This window comes from Thalassophryne amazonica, chromosome 6 (genome assembly GCF_902500255.1).
Source record: "Thalassophryne amazonica chromosome 6, fThaAma1.1, whole genome shotgun sequence".
Lineage (NCBI taxonomy): Eukaryota > Metazoa > Chordata > Actinopteri > Batrachoidiformes > Batrachoididae > Thalassophryne > Thalassophryne amazonica.
The window spans coordinates 114,326,133-114,344,757 of record NC_047108.1 but is presented as its reverse complement, the minus strand read 5'-3'; the positions used below and the strand labels follow the sequence as shown (position 1 = coordinate 114,344,757).

At 41.5% G+C, this 18,625-nt stretch overlaps 1 protein-coding gene across 1 annotated transcript; it reads left to right on the top strand.

The window, feature by feature from the left end:
* Window positions 1-9,466: 9,466 nt before the first annotated feature.
* On the top strand, window positions 9,467-17,074 carry tprg1l (tumor protein p63 regulated 1-like). Its single transcript, XM_034173181.1, has 6 exons — window positions 9,467-9,785; window positions 9,874-9,965; window positions 13,307-13,357; window positions 13,456-13,581; window positions 15,605-15,758; window positions 16,872-17,074. Exons 1-6 carry the CDS (start codon window positions 9,552-9,554, stop codon window positions 17,064-17,066), a joined length of 852 nt encoding a protein of 283 aa, XP_034029072.1. The 5' UTR covers window positions 9,467-9,551; the 3' UTR covers window positions 17,067-17,074.
* Window positions 17,075-18,625: the final 1,551 nt, after the last annotated feature.

Sequence of the window (18,625 nt, the reverse complement as noted above, 5' to 3'; positions counted from 1 at the left end):
CGTAAAGCCTTTAAGGTACACGGAGCTACTGCAGAGGGGTTAAAGAGCCACATGTGGCTCCAGAACCACGAGTCACACATGAAAAATTAAATTTGGTATGCCGGAAAATCTACAATCTGACACCAAGATCAAACAAATGAAACAAGTAACAACATTTTTGTGAAAAATTAAATGATTTTGTGGTCGATTTGGTGACCATCTTGAAATTAGACACCATTTTGGCTTTCACTGGTGCTATAAAAAAGATCCATTGTAATTGGTTCATTTTTTTTTTTTTTTGGAAAACATCATTTCTAGTAGCTCATTGGCCAACCTGGAAAAAGCCCACCATCTTGGACTTTGAAGTGACCAATCAGCCAGATTTAATAGAGCTACCTTGGGAATCATTATGCCACATTTTGCTGTAAAACTGATAATGTTTGGCGATGCTGATATCTTTGCAGGAGAATGAATGCCCAATGCTGCCTTCAGAGCCCTCAGACGTTTGGAGATTCTGCTCAGGAAAAAATGTATGGAATGCTAAGGAAATCATGAGGAAATTGAGCAACACAAGGTACCCGAGTTAGCATCACAGCCTGTTACCAATAAATAAATAAATGGACTGCATTTATATAGCACTTTTCCATCTGCATCAGATGCTCAAAGCGCTTTAGAATGATGCCTCACATTCATCCATTCACACCGATGTCAGGGTGCTGCCGTGCAAGGCGCTCACTACACATCAGCAGCAACTAGGGGATAAAGGCCTTTGCCCAAGAGCCTTTAATGATTTTCCGGTCAGGCTGGGATTTGAACCGAGGGTCCTCTGGTCTCAAGCCAAACGCTTAACCACTAGACCATCACCTCCCACCTATGGTGCTTCTATCATCCTGGGATAAGACTGCAATACAAAATGTGGATAAAATGAAGCACTGAATACTCTTTGGATGCACTGTACCCCCCCAAAAAAATTATACTAGTATACTAGAATATACTAATGTCAAACAGACATCTTTACATTCATTTTTAACAGGACATTACAGCTGTATGTAAAATATTCACATTCTATGTAGAATGAGTTACATTACCAGCACCACACATCAGCAAAAAATGTATTTGTCAGTATCATTTAGCCTAAAAGATAACGTTAGCGTAGCTCCACTGTGGTACAGGCTAAGTAGCTGATGACTCAAATTACTGAGGTAATCTCATGAACACACTTTTTCCCAGAAGCAGGGTTTTTCATGCCGGGTCTTTCCAAATGCCTGACAGTTCTGAAGGCAGCACAAGACTTTCGGGTCCCGGTGCTTCCCGTCTTACTGCCTGCTTGTAAGTCTTTGATGCTTACTGGGGATCTCAGGCCATGACTACATGTATTTGGTCGTAGGTCTCTTCAGATGACCTTTGGGCATCATTAGAACAAATGTGTGTCAAATGAGTGGCTACTTTGGGAGACTTCAATGAGGTATACCACCTGGATTATGAAGGAACATCAGCTATGACACTATGGTCACATGGTGTGGTCATGGGGCATAATTCAGTGAAGAGGTATCTCAGTGTTGAGGATCCCAGGAATTAGGGAAAAAAACAAAACAACAACACATGTCACTTGGCTGCAGTAGACAGATGCCAATATTCAGTAGAGTAGGATGGATTCATGGTCCATCTGGGTGACTGCCAATCAAGACCCAGAACAGTTCCATGGTGTGCTGGATGTTTTGATGCATAGCACCCACGCCTGAATCACCTGACCTGACCTGATTCTGGTAAACGTGGAGGCTAGAGGAGGGTATAGTGTCATTTTAATAAACTTCCTTATAACAAAACGGTACATAAAGCCCAGGAACCTGGACTGGAGCCAATACAATGTGCAGAATGCTGTCAGGCAGCACCTGTGAAGAAAAACAGAGGCACTAAGAAGAATAACAACTATAAAGAACAATGAGTCTATTGATGAGAGTTTACAGGAAATTAAATGGCTTTAAGCTTTTCAACCAGTTCACACGCTCACCCACCACACCTCGTACGATCCAGGGTGAGACGGAAAGCCTACCAAGGTGTTGCGTTTTTAAAGAGCCACAAGGGGGATTTTTGGAGGACTTTTAGTAGGTGAGATTTTCCTGAAAATTTCAGCTTGTGCATAATTTCTATTCAGGGATCCCACATCAAATTCAAGGGCTTTTCAAAACCTTTCAAGGTCCAATTCAGTCTTATTCAGGGACCAAATGAAGTGAGAGTTTGAGATGTAACAACAGAAGATGCAACAAGAAAAACAAAAGAAATACTAAGGTTATCGCCAGCCACTATAGTTCTAAGCTTCACTAAAAGACCCAGAATTTAGATAAAGTTGAAGCTGCGGCACACTCCGTTTCCTAATAAAATGAATTAAGAGCAAAAAGCATAGTAACATACTATACCAGTATGCTAGCCATACGAAAGGGAAAGTAAGTGCGTCTTAAGTCTGGACTTGAAAGACTCCACAAAATCTGACTGTTTTATTGATGCAGGGAGATCATTCCACAGAACAGGGGCACAATAAGAGAAAGTTCTGTGACCCAGAGACTTTTTATTCACCCAAGGGACACAAAGTAGTCCTGCACCCTGAGAACACAGAGCCCAGGCCGGTATGTAGGGTTTAATTAGGTAGTAGGGAGGTGCCAGTCCATGAACAATTTTATAAGCTAGTAGCAGAACCTTCAAGAAGAAGTTGGAACAGGGGTTACAGTTATATTAGGGTTATGGGATAATAGTTAAAGATATGTAGCTGCTTCCATAATATAGTTTAGGAATAGTTTAGGAATCTACGTATCAAAAGCGAATACATGTACAAGTACGAGGTCTGTCCATAAAGTATCGTACCTTTTTATTTTTTTTTTAACTATATGGATTTGATTCATATGTTTTCACATCAGACAAGCTTGAACCCTTGTGTGCATGCGTGAGTTTTTCCACGCCTGTCGGTGACATCATTTGCCTGTGAGCACGCCTTGTGGAAGGAGTGGTCCCGCCCCGTCATCGGATTTTCATTGTCTGGAAATGGCGGAATGATTTGGGGATTTTTCCATCAGAATTTTTTCAGAAGCTGTTAGAGACTGGCACCTGGAAACCATTCGAAAAATGTATCTGGTTTTTGGTGAAAATTTTACGGGCTTCACAGAGAATAAGGACTATTACTACAGCTTTAAGGACGGACTACAATGGCGCTCGGCGCGCCGTGCTCCGAGCCGCGACATGCCCAGCTCTCCACAATTTCTCTTATAACTCACTCGACTGGTAAGCATTGAAAGCCGAGATAGGCATGTCGCAACTTGTCCTCTGACACACCGAAACGGAGGCGTTCTTTGTCTCGCTCGAACAGCGAATCGGTCGTGACGCACAAAGCCTCCACGCGGCTTTCCATGACAAAATCTCTTGTTAAAAGTGAAATCTGCCGGAAAATGGCTGATGTCCAGCTCTTGTGATAACCAGAGAAAGTGCACACGACGGTCCCAGCTCCACACAGCCATCCGTTTAGAAATAATCCGGTGGTTCGTGCCTGTCGTCGCGGCTCAGAGTGCGGCGCCATTATGGGCCGTCCTTAAAGCTGTAGTAATAGTCCTTATTCTCTGTGAAGCCCGTAAAATTTTCACCGAAAGCCAGATAAATTTTTCGAATGGTTTCCAGATGCCAGTCTCTAACAGCTTCTGAAAAAATTCTGATGGAAAAAACCCCAAATCATTCCGCCATTTCCAGACAATGAAAATCCGATGATAGGGCGGGACCACTCCTTCCACAAGGCGTGCTCACAGGCGAATGACGTCATCGACAGGTGTGGAAAAACTCACGCATGCGCACGAGGGTTCAAGCTTGTCTGACGTGAAAACACATGAATCAAATCCATATAGTTTAAAAAAAAAATAAAAAGGTATGATACTTTATGGACAGACCTCGTACGTAGCATTAATCACGTGACCTACATTGACCAATGAGAGAGACGCTACAGATGAATAGAATTTCACTGGATGAATCTGGCTATGTATGGCACCACATACTGAGATTACCCCCCCTCCCCCCACTGTACCAGATTTGTATATTCGCTCTTTGTGCATGAGCAAAAAACAGGAATTTTGTGCTATACTGAGTTCACCCTTCCTGCATCCAGGAAAGGACTGAAAGCTGGCTTCAAGCCTGTTCATTTGATTTAAACTCTGTATTGCTGAATGAGTCCAGGGAAGCAACATAATTAAAAGATCAGAATATATTCACAACTAGAGCACCGCGCTTGCAGAGAGCAAACCTCCACCAACACTAGTTTACAATTCCACAAATTTTTTACCTTAGAAAAAATGTTCAAGGTCAAAGTCCTGTTACAAGAGGCTTTTCATAAGATAAAATATAATACAAAATATAGATCAAACGTTTCTGTGAAGGCTCTCAGTTGTCCAGGTGGTTTACATGGTAGTCATTCTTCTCTGCAAGAGCCAAGACAGAAGTCAGACTACGAGAGCAAGAATTTTAGCTGAGGAAGCTTCTGTGATTTGAAGCGAAACATCCACGCGTCAAGCAACCCAGTCCAGTCGAAGAGTCAAGCTTCTCTACTATAGATCAAAAGGGCTTTTCAATGTTAAAATCAAATATTTGCTAAATCAACCATACGAATGAGATGCGGATCAAACAGTCTATTCACTGAGAGTGACAGTTTGCACCTTATTGTCACAAATGAGAGTGATTGAGGCACTTTTGATTGAGATATAATGCAAAATGTAAATCAAATGGGCTTTTCAATATGAAATTTAAATGGCCACAAAATCTGTAATCTGTATCAGATCCGGATCAAACTTTGTCAGGTGATAGTGAGTGCCAGTCTGCATCTCACTTTCAAATATGAGATTCATTGGGGCATGTTTGGTTAAGATATAATGTAAAATATACATTAAATGGGGTTTTCAATGTTAGATTTAAATGGCCACAAAATCTGTAATCTGGATCAGATCTGGATCAAACTTTGTCAGGTGATAGTGAGTACCAGTCTGCACCTCACTTTCAAATACTAGATTCATTGGTGCACGTTTGATTAAGATATAATGTAAAATATACATTAAATGGGGTTTTCAATGTTATATTTAAATGGCCACAAAATCTGTAATCTAGATCAGATCTGGATCAAACTTTGCCAGTAAAAGATACCATCCTACATAACTCTGAAATATGAAAGAACTTTTTTTTGACAGAGATAAGAATTTTTGAAATTTGACTTAGTGTTAAAGGATAGGGATTTTTTCAATTTTCCAAGATTATTCCTGACTTTGACCTTGATAATTGAACCAGTTCTGAATCTTCAGTAAGAATTTCATAATGATATATGAAAAAAAAATGGGCTCCACGCTGTTCATAATCAACAGACAGACAAACAAACAAACAAGAGCAAAAACATCACCTCCACCCAACTTTGTGGCGGAGGTAATAAACCTTTGTAAATGATAATATCTGGAACCAATGCTGGTCCATCCTTCAAAAACTTATGATAAATAACAAAATGAAAGATGTAGCGTTTAAACTTTTGCATAGAATTTACCCCACAAATCAATATATGGTAAAATTTTTCAAAACTATTGATCCCAGCTGTTCTTGTTGCAAAAAAACTGTTGTGTGGGCCGCAGAAGAGGAGGTACTGCTGGCCCACCATTCAGAGGGCGCCCTGCCTGGAGTGCGGGCTTCAGGCACGAGAGGGCGCTGCCGCCTCACAGGACAGCCGAGAGTGACAGCTGTCACTCATTAACTCCTGACAGCTGTCACCAATCATCAACTCATCAACCACTCCATATAAGCTGGAAGACATCTCCACCCCGCTGCCGAGATATCGTTTGCCTTTGGAGGTATATTCTCAGCCGTGTTCAGTAGGTGCTACTGTACTCGTTATTGTGTTGCTGTTTTGGAGGTGGAGGTGTCTTACCCACCATTAAGGAACTGTCGCTACTTGTATTTGCTGGGTGTACACACACCCACACATAACTGTTTCTGCTTCCTGCCAGCAGTACCAGATCCGACAGCCGGAGACGGTGGCCACCTGGGGACTCGGAACTTGGCGGCTCCGGTATTCTCCGGGTTCGGTGGCAGTGGAAATCGTGTGGGATCCGGCTCTTCTCTGGACGGACGTCTTCTATCCTCGAGCCTGCCCACACGTCACCTTAGTATATTTGACTCTGTCCAAATTCTGTATTTGTCTGTATTTTGTTGTGCACGCTTCACAACAGTAAAGTGTTGTATTTTTGGCTCATCTATTGTCCGTTCATTTACGCCCCCTGTTGTGGGTCCGTGTCATTACACTTTCACAACAAAAACTCCTGAAACTAATAGTCACCTTTTCTGGAGCTATCCAGTCATGAGAATCTTTTGGAAAGATTGTCAGCAATTTATCAGGAAGTTTGATCCTGCTTTTTTATTAAAATTTGAACATGTAATTTTTGATATTCACACAAATCTCCTCAGAAACAAAAAGATTGTTTTAAATTTGTTTTTTCAAAATTTTACATACACAAATGTAAATTTTCAAACACAACTATATTTTTCCCTGTTGTTATAAAAGAAATTGAAATGTATTTGTCCTCCTTAGCAAAGAGCTCAAATCAAAAAGCAATCCTTACATATAATAGCTGCTTGTCACTTAATATATTCAACATTTCTTGATCTCATATTGTATAGACATTTTTTTTTGTTTGTTTTTTTCATTGTGTTACACAAAAAATGTATGATATATATATATATATATATATCAATTCAATCAATCAATTTTATTTATATAGCGCCAAATCACAACAAACAGTTGCCCCAAGGCACTTTATATTGTAAGGCAAGGCCATACAATAATTACGTAAAAACCCCAATGGTCAAAACGACCCCCTGTGAGCAAGCACTTGGCGACAGTGGGAAGGAAAAACTCCCTTTTAACAGGAAGAAACCTCCAGCAGAACCAGGCTCAGGGAGGGGCAGTCTTCTGCTGGGACTGGTTGGGGCTGAGGGAGAGAACCAGGAAAAAGACATGCTGTGGAGGGGAGCAGAGATCAATCACTAATGATTAAATGCAGAGTGGTGCATACAGAGCAAAAAGAGAAAGAAACACTCAGTGCATCATGGGAACCCCCCAGCAGTCTAAGTCTATAGCAGCATAACTAAGGGATGGTTCAGGGTCACCTGATCCAGCCCTAACTATAAGCTTTAGCAAAAAGGAAAGTTTTAAGCCTAATCTTAAAAGTAGAGAGGGTGTCTGTCTCCCTGATCTGAATTGGGAGCTGGTTCCACAGGAGAGGAGCCTGAAAGCTGAAGGCTCTGCCTCCCATTCTACTCTTACAAACCCTAGGAACTACAAGTAAGCCTGCAGTCTGAGAGCGAAGCGCTCTATTGGGGTGATATGGTACTATGAGGTCCCTAAGATAAGATGGGACCTGATTATTCAAAACCTTATAAGTAAGAAGAAGAATTTTAAATTCTATTCTAGAATTAACAGGAAGCCAATGAAGAGAGGCCAATATGGGTGAGATATGCTCTCTCCTTCTAGTCCCCGTCAGTACTCTAGCTGCAGCATTTTGAATTAACTGAAGGCTTTTCAGGGAACTTTTAGGACAACCTGATAATAATGAATAACAATAGTCCAGCCTAGAGGAAATAAATGCATGAATTAGTTTTTCAGCATCACTCTGAGACAAGACCTTTCTAATTTTAGAGATATTGCGTAAATGCAAAAAAGCAGTCTTACATATTTGTTTAATATGCGCTTTGAATGACATATCCTGATCAAAAATGACTCCAAGATTTCTCACAGTATTACTAGAGGTCAGGGTAATGCCATCCAGAGTAAGGATCTGGTTAGACACCATGTTTAGCTAATTGGTGTGTGTCCTCTGGCTTCATGGATAGATAAAGCTGGGTATCATCTGCGTAACAATGAAAATTTAAGCAATGCCGTCTAATAATACTGCCTAAGGGAAGCATGTATAAAGTGAATAAAATTGGTCCTAGCACAGAACCTTGTGGAACTCCATAATTAACCTTAGTCTGTGAAGAAGATTCCCCATTTACATGAACAAATTGTAATCTATTAGATAAATATGATTCAAACCACCGCAGCGCAGTGCCTTTAATACCTATGGCATGTTCTAATCTCTGTAATAAAATTTTATGGTCAACAGTATCAAAAGCAGCACTGAGGTCTAACAGAACAAGCACAGAGATGAGTCCACTGTCTGAGGCCATAAGAAGATCATTCGTAACCTTCACTAATGCTGTTTCTGTACTATGATGAATTCTAAAACCTGACTGAAACTCTTCAAATAGACCATTCCTCTGCAGATGATCAGTTAGCTGTTTTACAACTACCCTTTCAAGAATTTTTGAGAGAAAAGGAAGGTTGGAGATTGGCCTATAATTAGCTAAGATAGCTGGGTCAAGTGATGGCTTTTTAAGTAATGGTTTAATTACTGCCACCTTAAAAGCCTGTGGTACATAGCCAACTAATAAAGATAGATTGATCATATTTAAGATCGAAGCATTAAATAATGGTAGGGCTTCCTTGAGCAGCCTGGTAGGAATGGGGTCTAACTAATGAAAATAACTCAGACAGAACAATCTGAGAGAAAGAGTCTAACCAAATACCGGCATCACTGAAAGCAGCCAAAGATAACGATATGTCTTTGGGATGGTTATGAGTAATTTTTCTCTAATAGTTAAAATTTTATTAGCAAAGAAAGTCATGAAGTCATTACTAGTTAAAGTTAAAGGAATACTCGTCTCAATAGAGCTCTGACTCTTTGTCAGCCTGGCTACAGTGCTGAAAAGAAACCTGGGGTTCTTCTTATTTTCTTCAATTAGTGATGAGTAGTAAGATGTCCTAGCTTTACGGAGGGCTTTCTTATAGAGCAACAGACTCTTTTTCCAGGCTAAGTGAAGATCTAAATTAGTGAGACACCACTAATTTATATATATATATATATATATATATATATATATATATATATATATATATATATATATATATATATATAATTGCTTTTGCCTTTGCCTCCCCCTGGCATTCTGATGTTCATGTATAGTTTACTTTAAATATTACAAAAAAAAAGGAACTTCTTTTTTCTTCTTTTTCCTTTCTATATCTCTTTGGCTTTATGTTTTGTTCGTTTGTTTGTTGTTGTATTTGTTGAAATAAAGTTTTGAAAAAAAAGGCAATAAACCTGATTACAGAAAGGGTAAAATCAGTAGAGAACAAACCCAGTTTTTCGCTCATGGGCAGAGCCACTCCAAGTGCGCAGGGCATGATGGGACCCTGAAAAACTCTGCTGCTCGCTGTCATCCGCCATGTAAAAAGAAAAAAAAAGAGAAAAAGAAAAGAAAAGAAGAGGAAGAAGAAATTATGTATGCTTTATGATTCAGCATGAACACCAGTAACGAACAAAATGTGCCCCTTTTGAATCCACTCCGATCCAAAAGGGGGCGCTAATGCAGCTACAGGTTGTTTGCTGTTTCCTGCTTCACAACCAAAACATTGCCGGAGCGCCATCATGGTTCCGCTGCACTGACTTTTTAATCGTATTTTCGGTGCTATGCTCCAACTCAACGACACGGTGGAGCCGGAAAGTCCGGGAGTGGCGGTTCTCCACCCGGCGGACACAGAGGACGGGGTGGAGGTGGCCTTCACGCCGCCGGAGGTGGGACTCCGCGGGCTGGGCCGCGGAGCCTCGGTGGCGGCCTGCTGCCCTCCGCTACAAACCCTGACGCCGTTTCACGTCCACAATCCCACCATGCAGGCTAAAGTCAAGGACTACTTCGTCTTCAGGGTGAGCTGGCTGCCTGATACGCGTGTGTTCAGAGTAAAGCAGCTGTTTCGGTGGCTGACTGCGTGTGTTTGTGTGTCGCTGGTCTCAGCCCGGAACCATCGAACAGGCCGTGAACGACATCAGGACCGTGGCTCTGCCTTCAGAGGACGGAGAGGTTCTCAGTGTCTGGTTGCTGGCCGAGTGAGTGTCCGCTCCGAGTGCTGATAGCAAAGTACCCACAGGTATGACACGACAGGTGGGCGGGACCCGATCCAGCACCCAGGTCCCGTGGATCAGGGTCGGTGTGCCACAACCCAAAACCAGTCCAACCCCCAATTTCAATTCTCTTTTGTACCCCTTCCCCCTGGCCCTACCCCTACGCCTACCCCTTTAAAACAAGGGGTAAGGCGAAGGAGTATGCCTCTAGCCCTATGAATTGAAACACCCCTCCGCCTTAGGGGGAAAAAAAACTGCCCGTGTCAAACTGCCATCTTCACTTTGTCAACATTGCAACTGAAGCGCAACTTGTTGCAGTAGCCTGTTTGCTCTTTTTATTTTCTCGGCTTTCTGCGTAAATGCAAAGAAATAGAAGAAGTCGCAGAATTCTTCGACGCATCGCAATCATGTCGGAGAATTTTGTGGTATTAATAATTTAATTAATTCGTAATTTAGAATAATAATTAATAGTATTAGTAATTAGTAGTATTAATAATTAATTAGTAATTAATTAATGTTGATACTACTAATAATAATTAATCATTATAATAGTAATAATATTCTTAATTGATTAATCATCAATTGATTGATTAGTAATTTAATTAATTAATTAGTAAATAAAATAAACACTTGAAATATATCAGTCTTTGTGGAATGAATGTATACATTATACAAGTTTCACTTTTTGAATAGAATTACTGAAATAAATCAACTTTTTCATGATATTCTAATTGTATTCTAGTCTAGTGGTTAAGGTGTTGGGCTTGAGCCCAGAAGATCATGGGTTCAAATTCCCACCTGACTGGAAAATCACTAAGGGCCCTTGGGCAAGGCCTTTAATCCCCTATTGCTCCTGGTGTGTAGTGAGCGCCTTGTCTGGCAGCACCCTGACATCGGGGTGAATGTGAGGCATAATTGTAAAGCGCTTTGAGCGTCTGATACAGATGGAAAAGCGCTATATAAATGCAGTCCATTTACCATTTATTTAATTATATGACCAGCACCTGTATGTATGTTATGGGCTGCATCTAGTTCTGTTAACCTTATGTTTCTTTTTCAAATTCTCCCATTTTTTGCATCCAGCTCTATTTCCTTTAGAAATTTCCTTGACAAATAATAGCAGTCTATTAGGACGTCAGCTTATGTGTTACACATATACATGTGTGTGTATATATTTTCCAACTTATTCCCATTGGTGAAACGTCTCATTTTCTGCCTGAAATCTTATTAGTAGACGAGTGTGCTCAGGGCTCCTTCTTTGTTTACTAAATACACACGCGTTACAGACCTTGAAATCCAACAGCAGGGATCACAATTATCTAAAGATTTATAAACATACAGCTTTACATGCTTATCCTTTATTATGATTTTCTCCATTGTGAAATATAAAAGTGTCTTATCGTAGCGTTCGTGTGTATATGCATTATAACGCCTCAGCGCATGAGCGAAGTTACGATATTCTTCAGAATGACAATATACGCAACATGCATCCAGCAGCATAGACGTTGTTGTCGTAGGCAACTGCCTGTAAAGTTTTTTGGCAAGTTATAACTTTCTAAACAGCGGTATTTTTAATGAAAGCTGCTTTCATTTGTGCGGTTCTGGGCACCATGTTTGTTTCTGTGGAGACAGCGGTAAGCTCCTCCTACCCCTCCAAATGGAGTGTGCATCCAGATTCACTCCGTTTGGAGGGGTTTGTAGCCCTCCGCCTACCCCTCTGCCTCGCTCCAAAAAGAGAATTGAGACACCCATCTGTCTCTCGTGCCCGTGCAAAACGGAGGGGAAGGGGTAAGGGGAAGGGCCAAGGGGTAGTATTGAGATTCAGCCCAAACATATGGTGGCCATCCCGGGCAGGCGTCAGTGCAGGTGTGAATGGTAAATGGGCTGCATTTATGTCTGGCTTTTTTTATCAAAGTGTTGTACAATGATGCTTTACATTTACACACACCGATGTCAGTGCTGTGCCAGATGCTCACTGCACACTGGGAGCAATTTGGGTTTCAGTACCTTAGCCAAGGGCCCTTAGTGATCTAGTCTGTCAGGGGTTTGAAAAGAGGACCCTCTGGTCTCAACCCCAGCATTTAACCAGGAGACCCCCTGTTATCTCCTGTGTGATTCTTCATGGACTACTTACCTGGCTACAGCTCCCAGTCTGGGATGACCACTCAGGATCCAACTCTTTTGTGACCCCATAGTCCTGTATCATATTCTGATGATTTTTTGCTAGAAAGCAATCAAAATCAATGTTTTTTTTTCTTTTTTATTGTTTGATCAGAAAAGTTCACCCACGACTAACTTTTATATTGAAACTTTTATACCATGTTGCATTTGGGTGGATTTCGTAAAATAATAAACAAAAAAGGGAAACAGTACGATGACTCAGCAATACAATCGAATCACCATGAAGTCTTACAAATGCCAAGAATTTATTGAAAGCCCAGAGCACTCTGCAGCCTTCCCCATGTTCAAACAAGTTTTACATAAGCGTGTAAACATGGGTTCATGGGTAAACCTTTTTTTTTTTTTTTTTTTTTTTTAAAGAAATTTCAGAATTGAGTTGACTTTAGTTACTTGTGTATAAAAGCTCATCTAAATATGTTGTTGTTGTCCATTCGGCTGCTCCCGGTTCTGTTTGTGGTCACCACAGCGGATACAGCCAGATCTGCATTGGTAATTGGCACAAGTTTTACGCCGGATGCCCTTCCTGACGCAACTCCAGTTTTACCTGGAGAAACACACACAGCCGCTGGTGTTCCAAAGAGGTCTCCTATCCAAGTACTAACCAGATCCTGCTCTGCTTAGCTTCTGAGATCTGATGGGATCAGGCTTACAGAGAGCAGACCAGCTGCAAAAGCTCTTCTAAATATGATACAGGAAAATGTTTTTGAGAAATAATAAGCAGTTGTATCCCTAATGGCCACCATACATTTTGTGTGAGCTGTGGTACACTGAGACCATATTGTTTTAATCCCCTAAAGTGGTACTGAAAACTTGCTTGTCCAGTGGACTGATAGTTGGTACTTGGGTTTGAGAATCAGATGGCATGTGGTTTGTCATGTGACGATCACCTGATCAAATGCATTCCATTTGAAGGACCTGTAGCCACTGCCTACAGTCATCCCCTTGAGCTCTAACTTAAAGCTGTAGTCCCTTTTGATGTTTTTATGTAATTGTAGTTAAATCTGAAAACCAGTATTGGGAAGGATCCATGTACAGGATCTGTCTTTTGAGGTGATCCGGCTTTAGAGGAGCACCATATTTGATTTATGCTCAGATCATATCTGGTGCCCAGAGTGACTGGCGTATTTATCAATTTTCTCTTGAAGAATCGACCACTGGAACAATGAGAAGGAGAGACTTGTGCTCATAACTGATCGGTAAGTGCAAAGTACAAACACATCGTTTGTCTTGGGGATATTGATCGCTGAGAGTTTGACACCTTGGGTTGTTTTTTTTTTTGTTTTTTTTTGTGCAGGTCACTGCTTGTGTGTAAGTACGACTTCATCAACCTGTTGTGTCATCAGGTCATCAGGATCTCCCTCAATGCTGTGGACACCATCTCAGTGGGCGAGTTCGAGTTTCCTCCCAAATCACTTAACAAGTAAGCAACTCTGATTTTTAGGCAGTAAAGGCAACGGTAAGGAAGTGATAAAAAAAGAAAAACTGTTTGGATGCTGGTGATGTGTAAAACCGGAATCTCCTGGATAGAACCTGATTATTCTTAATAACATGGTGGAAATGTATGTAAAATAATTTAATGGGGTTATTCCACAGAGTGCCGTTCATTCTTGTTTAATCCTGAATAGCAAATCAGGGTGCGTTTTGAAGCATCACCTTAACTTCTTGATTCATCTTTGTCAATCTTGAACAAACTTGGTATATGTAGTTGCGGCTGTCATCGGCATCAGATTTGAAATCAGGATCCAGTTTTTCATCTCGATTCCCAAATCGTTGACAGTACCTGGTAACTTCCACATATTTGTAGTCTTAACTGCTTTGATTGCGTCCAAACTTATTTAAGGGTATATATATATAATATAAGGGTATTCGTAGTGACGACGGCTTGAAATTTGTTTGAAAAATTAGAAGCCAAAGCAGTGTTTGTTGTAGTTTTTGTTCAGAGTTGAACAGCTGGACTTCTTTTCTTTCGTTTTTCGGGCAGGTTGCCAGGTCTGCATTTTATAAGCCAACCTGTTAGGAGGCAAGCTGGTTTAAGTTGTTTCATTCAGTTTTTGTACTTTTTGGGTTGTGGGCGATCGTAGTGGAGCGGCACCCTGTAGAATAGCCCTGTTACAAAACAATGGCGAGGAAGACGTAACACATAGGGCTTCTTTAGGTGTCGCCACAGCAGATCATCGCATTAGTTACTCTGTCCTCTGCATCTTGTCCTCTCACTTTTGCTCCTGCCTGGTGGCTCCATCCTCAGCATCCTTCTGCCTGTATATCCTGCATCCTTCTTCTGCATATACCCAAACCAGCTCAATCTTCTCTCTGTCACTGTCTCCAAACTGTGACCCTGGTATATGCTCATTTGAATTCTGTCCATCCTCATCACTCAAAGAAAATTGCGGCATCTTTAGTTCCACCTCCTGCATTTTTTTCCTGCTCCACTACCTCCAGGTCATTCAGCATAGCTGGCCTTGTTACCGTGTTGTGAAATCACTCCCTCCTTCACCCTGCCTGCACTTTCTTCCTCACCTCTCTAACCACACGCTTTGTTACTTTTAATCAATGACCCCAAGTATTTAAACCATGGTCTTCAAAGATATTCCAGAAAGGACCAAGAGGGTTCAGGTTTTCTTTGCAGCCACTGACTCCAGCAGATGATTTCACTGATTGACATCACTTTGAGCAGATGGGATGAGTTCTTTAGTGAAATCACCTGCTGGAGTCAGTGGCTGCAAAGAAAACCTGCCCCCTCTTGGCCCTTTCTGAAATACTTTGGACATCATTGATTTAAACTCATCCATCACCAGTTCTGCTCCTTGAAACTGCAGTTCCACAGTCCTCTGTCTCTGCTGCTGACTTTCATTCCCCTTCTTCACAGAGCATACCTCCATTACTCCAGGCTCACCTCAGCCTGCTCCTCACTCTGAATACAGGTCACATTGTCTTTGGCAGAGAAGAAACTTCTCATGGTCGTGACACAAAACACAGAATGGAGAGAGCAGTGTCAAAAAAAATTTAATCTTAAAACTTGAGAAGTCTGTGAGTCACTTGCTTCATGTTTTATAATGACTATTTCTCAACAAAATGTCCACATGGATCTCAAAAGATCGCATACTTTCTTCAGAATAAGAGGAGCCTAAGCATTTTAAATTACTGCGTTCACAAACCTTTTGGAAAAATGTTTCAAGTTGAAATAAAAGACAGTATGATCCAGTCTGCCACGGGGGTCCGGGGGAGCTCATGGTCAGCCAGACACCTTGGAGGTGAACGCAAAAGCAAGATGTGACCAGCGATGTGACTCAGCTGTCCACTTTTGTTTCCTTTGTCCACGGGGTGTCTTTAAGACCAAATGTCAAGGATGCCTTTGTGTCTTGTTTGAAGCACTGCTGCTCCATGTGGCTGACAGATCCTTCAAAGCCACATGGTTCTTCTTCATCTGCTTTGTTTTCTTCCAGGAGAGAAGGATATGGGATCCGTGTTCAATGGGACAAACGTCCTCGGGCTTCGTTCTTTAACCGATGGAACCCCTGGTCCACTGATATGCCCTATGCCACCTTCACAGAGCACCCCATGGCCCACGCCGATGAGAAAGTGGCTTCTCTCTGCCAGGTAGGAGCGTCTTGTGCACAGCAGGGACGTTACGTTTTATGTCGGTTATGAGAACGTGCTTCACAACAGCTGAAAGATGGTGAGACAGACCTTCAGATGTAGGTTTTTAAAACTTGTATTTATTAATTTGCTTGGGGTTGCCACAGTGCATCGGATATGCATCTGCATGCTGGTGCAAGTTTTTCATTGGGTGCATGGAAAATGAGGCAGAGGAAATCTGGAAACGTCTGATGATATTCAAATGTGATTATGGTCAAAGTAGTCTAAATATTTATTTTGCTTTGGCTTGCTGTAAATTTAAGGGTAATAATGCCACCCTCTGGTGATGAAGTGCACAAAGCGTAGTTAGAACAAACAGCATTCAGTGTGTCAGAGTATGAAGTTAATTTTCAGTTTTAAACAGTGCAGCGATAATGATTATTTAATGGTTAATAAGGCCTGCTGTGGTATCCACTGTGTCCTTGTCCAGCTTTTTTTAGCTTAAAATTGCACAGTATTTCTCAAAATTTGCAGTAACCTTGTTCAGTGAAATTTTGTTTTTTTTTTATAATCTTGGTTTTAATTTTATTTTTTTCCACATTGTAAGTTGCAACATTTTTTATTTATTATCATTTTTATATTTTAAAACTGTCTCCTTTTACATTAGACGTGCTTCAGGAAGAGTATCCAGTGTTAAACATCTGCCAGATCATCTCTGAGCCATACCATATCCGATGTGCCTCTGCAAAAAAGTCCTCAAATTCATTTCAGATTGTCTTTTTGATTTTTTTTTTTTTTCTTCTCCTCAGAGGATTTGTTCATAAGTGGGATAAGGTTGAGATTGCCAGTGTGTGGATCTGTGTTTGATTCCCAGTCATGCATCCAGCTGTAAAGGGATAACTGGGCTTGGCTGTGGGAGTAAGGTGCAGTGGTCGAGTTTCCCCTCCAGAGGGAGTTGTAGGCACAATCACCTACTTCATGCTACACTATCCAGGGATCGGCACTGGCACTGAGTCCGTGTCGGGCTCATTCTGTTGTCACATGAACGATTGTCCACACCTTGCCATCCTTTCTCTTGCTGGAGGAAGTACTAACTGTCATGGCATCATACTAAAATAATTCTGTTGTTCCCAGTTGGACAACTTCCGGACCCAGCTGGTGCAGGCGGTAAAGAAAGCCCATAAAGACAACCCCATCCCGGGACGGGCCAACGGTGTTCTGATTCTGGAGAGACCTCTTCTCATCGAAACCTATCTGGGCATCATGTCCTTCATCAACAACGAAGCCAAGCTGGGATACTCCATGACCCGAGGCAAGATCGGCTTTTAAACATCCAGCCTGTTACCCCTCCCCCGACGCGTCGCCTCCTCAGCAGTGTAAAGCACAACCAGCCTGTAAGACGAGCTCGTGGCTGTTCTACAAAAGTGGTCATATTGTTTTCGATATGAGGCGCTGTGTGGACTGTCCGGTAAGGTTTATTTTAAACTCGCTGCCATGTACAGAACTGCTCAGGAGCGAACGCACACATGACACTGTGGACTGAAAGGACGTCTTGCCGTTTTCTCAAACTTAGATTGTGGTTGACGCCAACATCAGGGTTGTTATTTTCAAGTTTCTTTTTCCCTCGCTGCAAAAAACAAAGATACCAGGGGCGTTCAAAGCATGTATACCGCCACCAACCTTGATTATGCGCTGTATTGTGGCGGTGTTACAAAATCTGTATTTCACTGCAGTGTGTCTTGATCCTTATCCAGATGTGCACAAACTTTCACTTGTCGCCGGTTGAGTCTCACTTTATATAAAGCGAGAACAACGTTTCAGCTAAGCTACAGTCATGCCAAAGTGAATCCATGGCCCTCGGTGGCTGGCATCAATACATCAGCATCCATTTTGACACTCATCTGCAAGTAGTAATAACAGCCTAAACTCGACTGGAAGAGTGTGGATTTCTTAAAAAATTTTTTTTTTAAATCCAATCACATTTTATGGCCAGGTCACATGGCACTTAACGAAGGGCAACGAAGCCCAAACGAAACAAGAAATCTGGACTTTGGTTGTCATTGGCATTGTTTAATCTTTGCGCTGCTTCATTCCTGCAGCTGGCGCTTTGTCAGGATTTTTAAACTGTTTAAAAATTTGAACAAATGCCACCGAAAACCTCAATTTGTCCATATTTCGTTTTGCTGTCGTTCTTTATGGGTTTTTTATCGTTTGCTTAGTTTTTGTAACGTTAGCGTTTAGTTTGGCTTCATTCGACCAGCTGAATGTTTTCACACAGTACAGAAGTCATTTCTGAGTGCTGCTGCGTTCATGTACCATCGGAAATTACAGGGCAAACTCAGCCTGCTTGCTCGGATTTTTTTATCTGGGTGGGGGAGGGGGGTCAGCTTCAATGGGCTCAGGCACATTATAGAGGGAAGAATTAATCTTTTGTGTGGATACAGTTATTTTGCCACAAGCAACTGCTGAATTTGAAACAACAAAAAAAGTTGTTTAATTTCCGACTGTACTTGCACTCAGCGGCAGCAGCAGCTCCTGCGTGTGCTTATTTATTATTAAATATAACATGAGTGTAGGAATGACAATCCAGCCCTCATATACATGTGGCAACAGGTAGATGATTCACATGATTATATAAAGAGCTGTTCCGGAAGGCAGAATTCACGTTGCAGATCAGCTACAGCTGGTGGAAATAACCGTACATGGGGAGCCAATGTGCGTTCACACAGACTGATCAATTTACTGCTCTGATATATTCAGTCATCTTTACACTTATATTTATTCCTCCTTTTGACAGTTCTGTTATAAATCTATATATGACTTAGTAACATAATACAGTGATAGAGCAGCACCACGCTACACCAGCGTTTTGTTTGTTTGTTTAAATT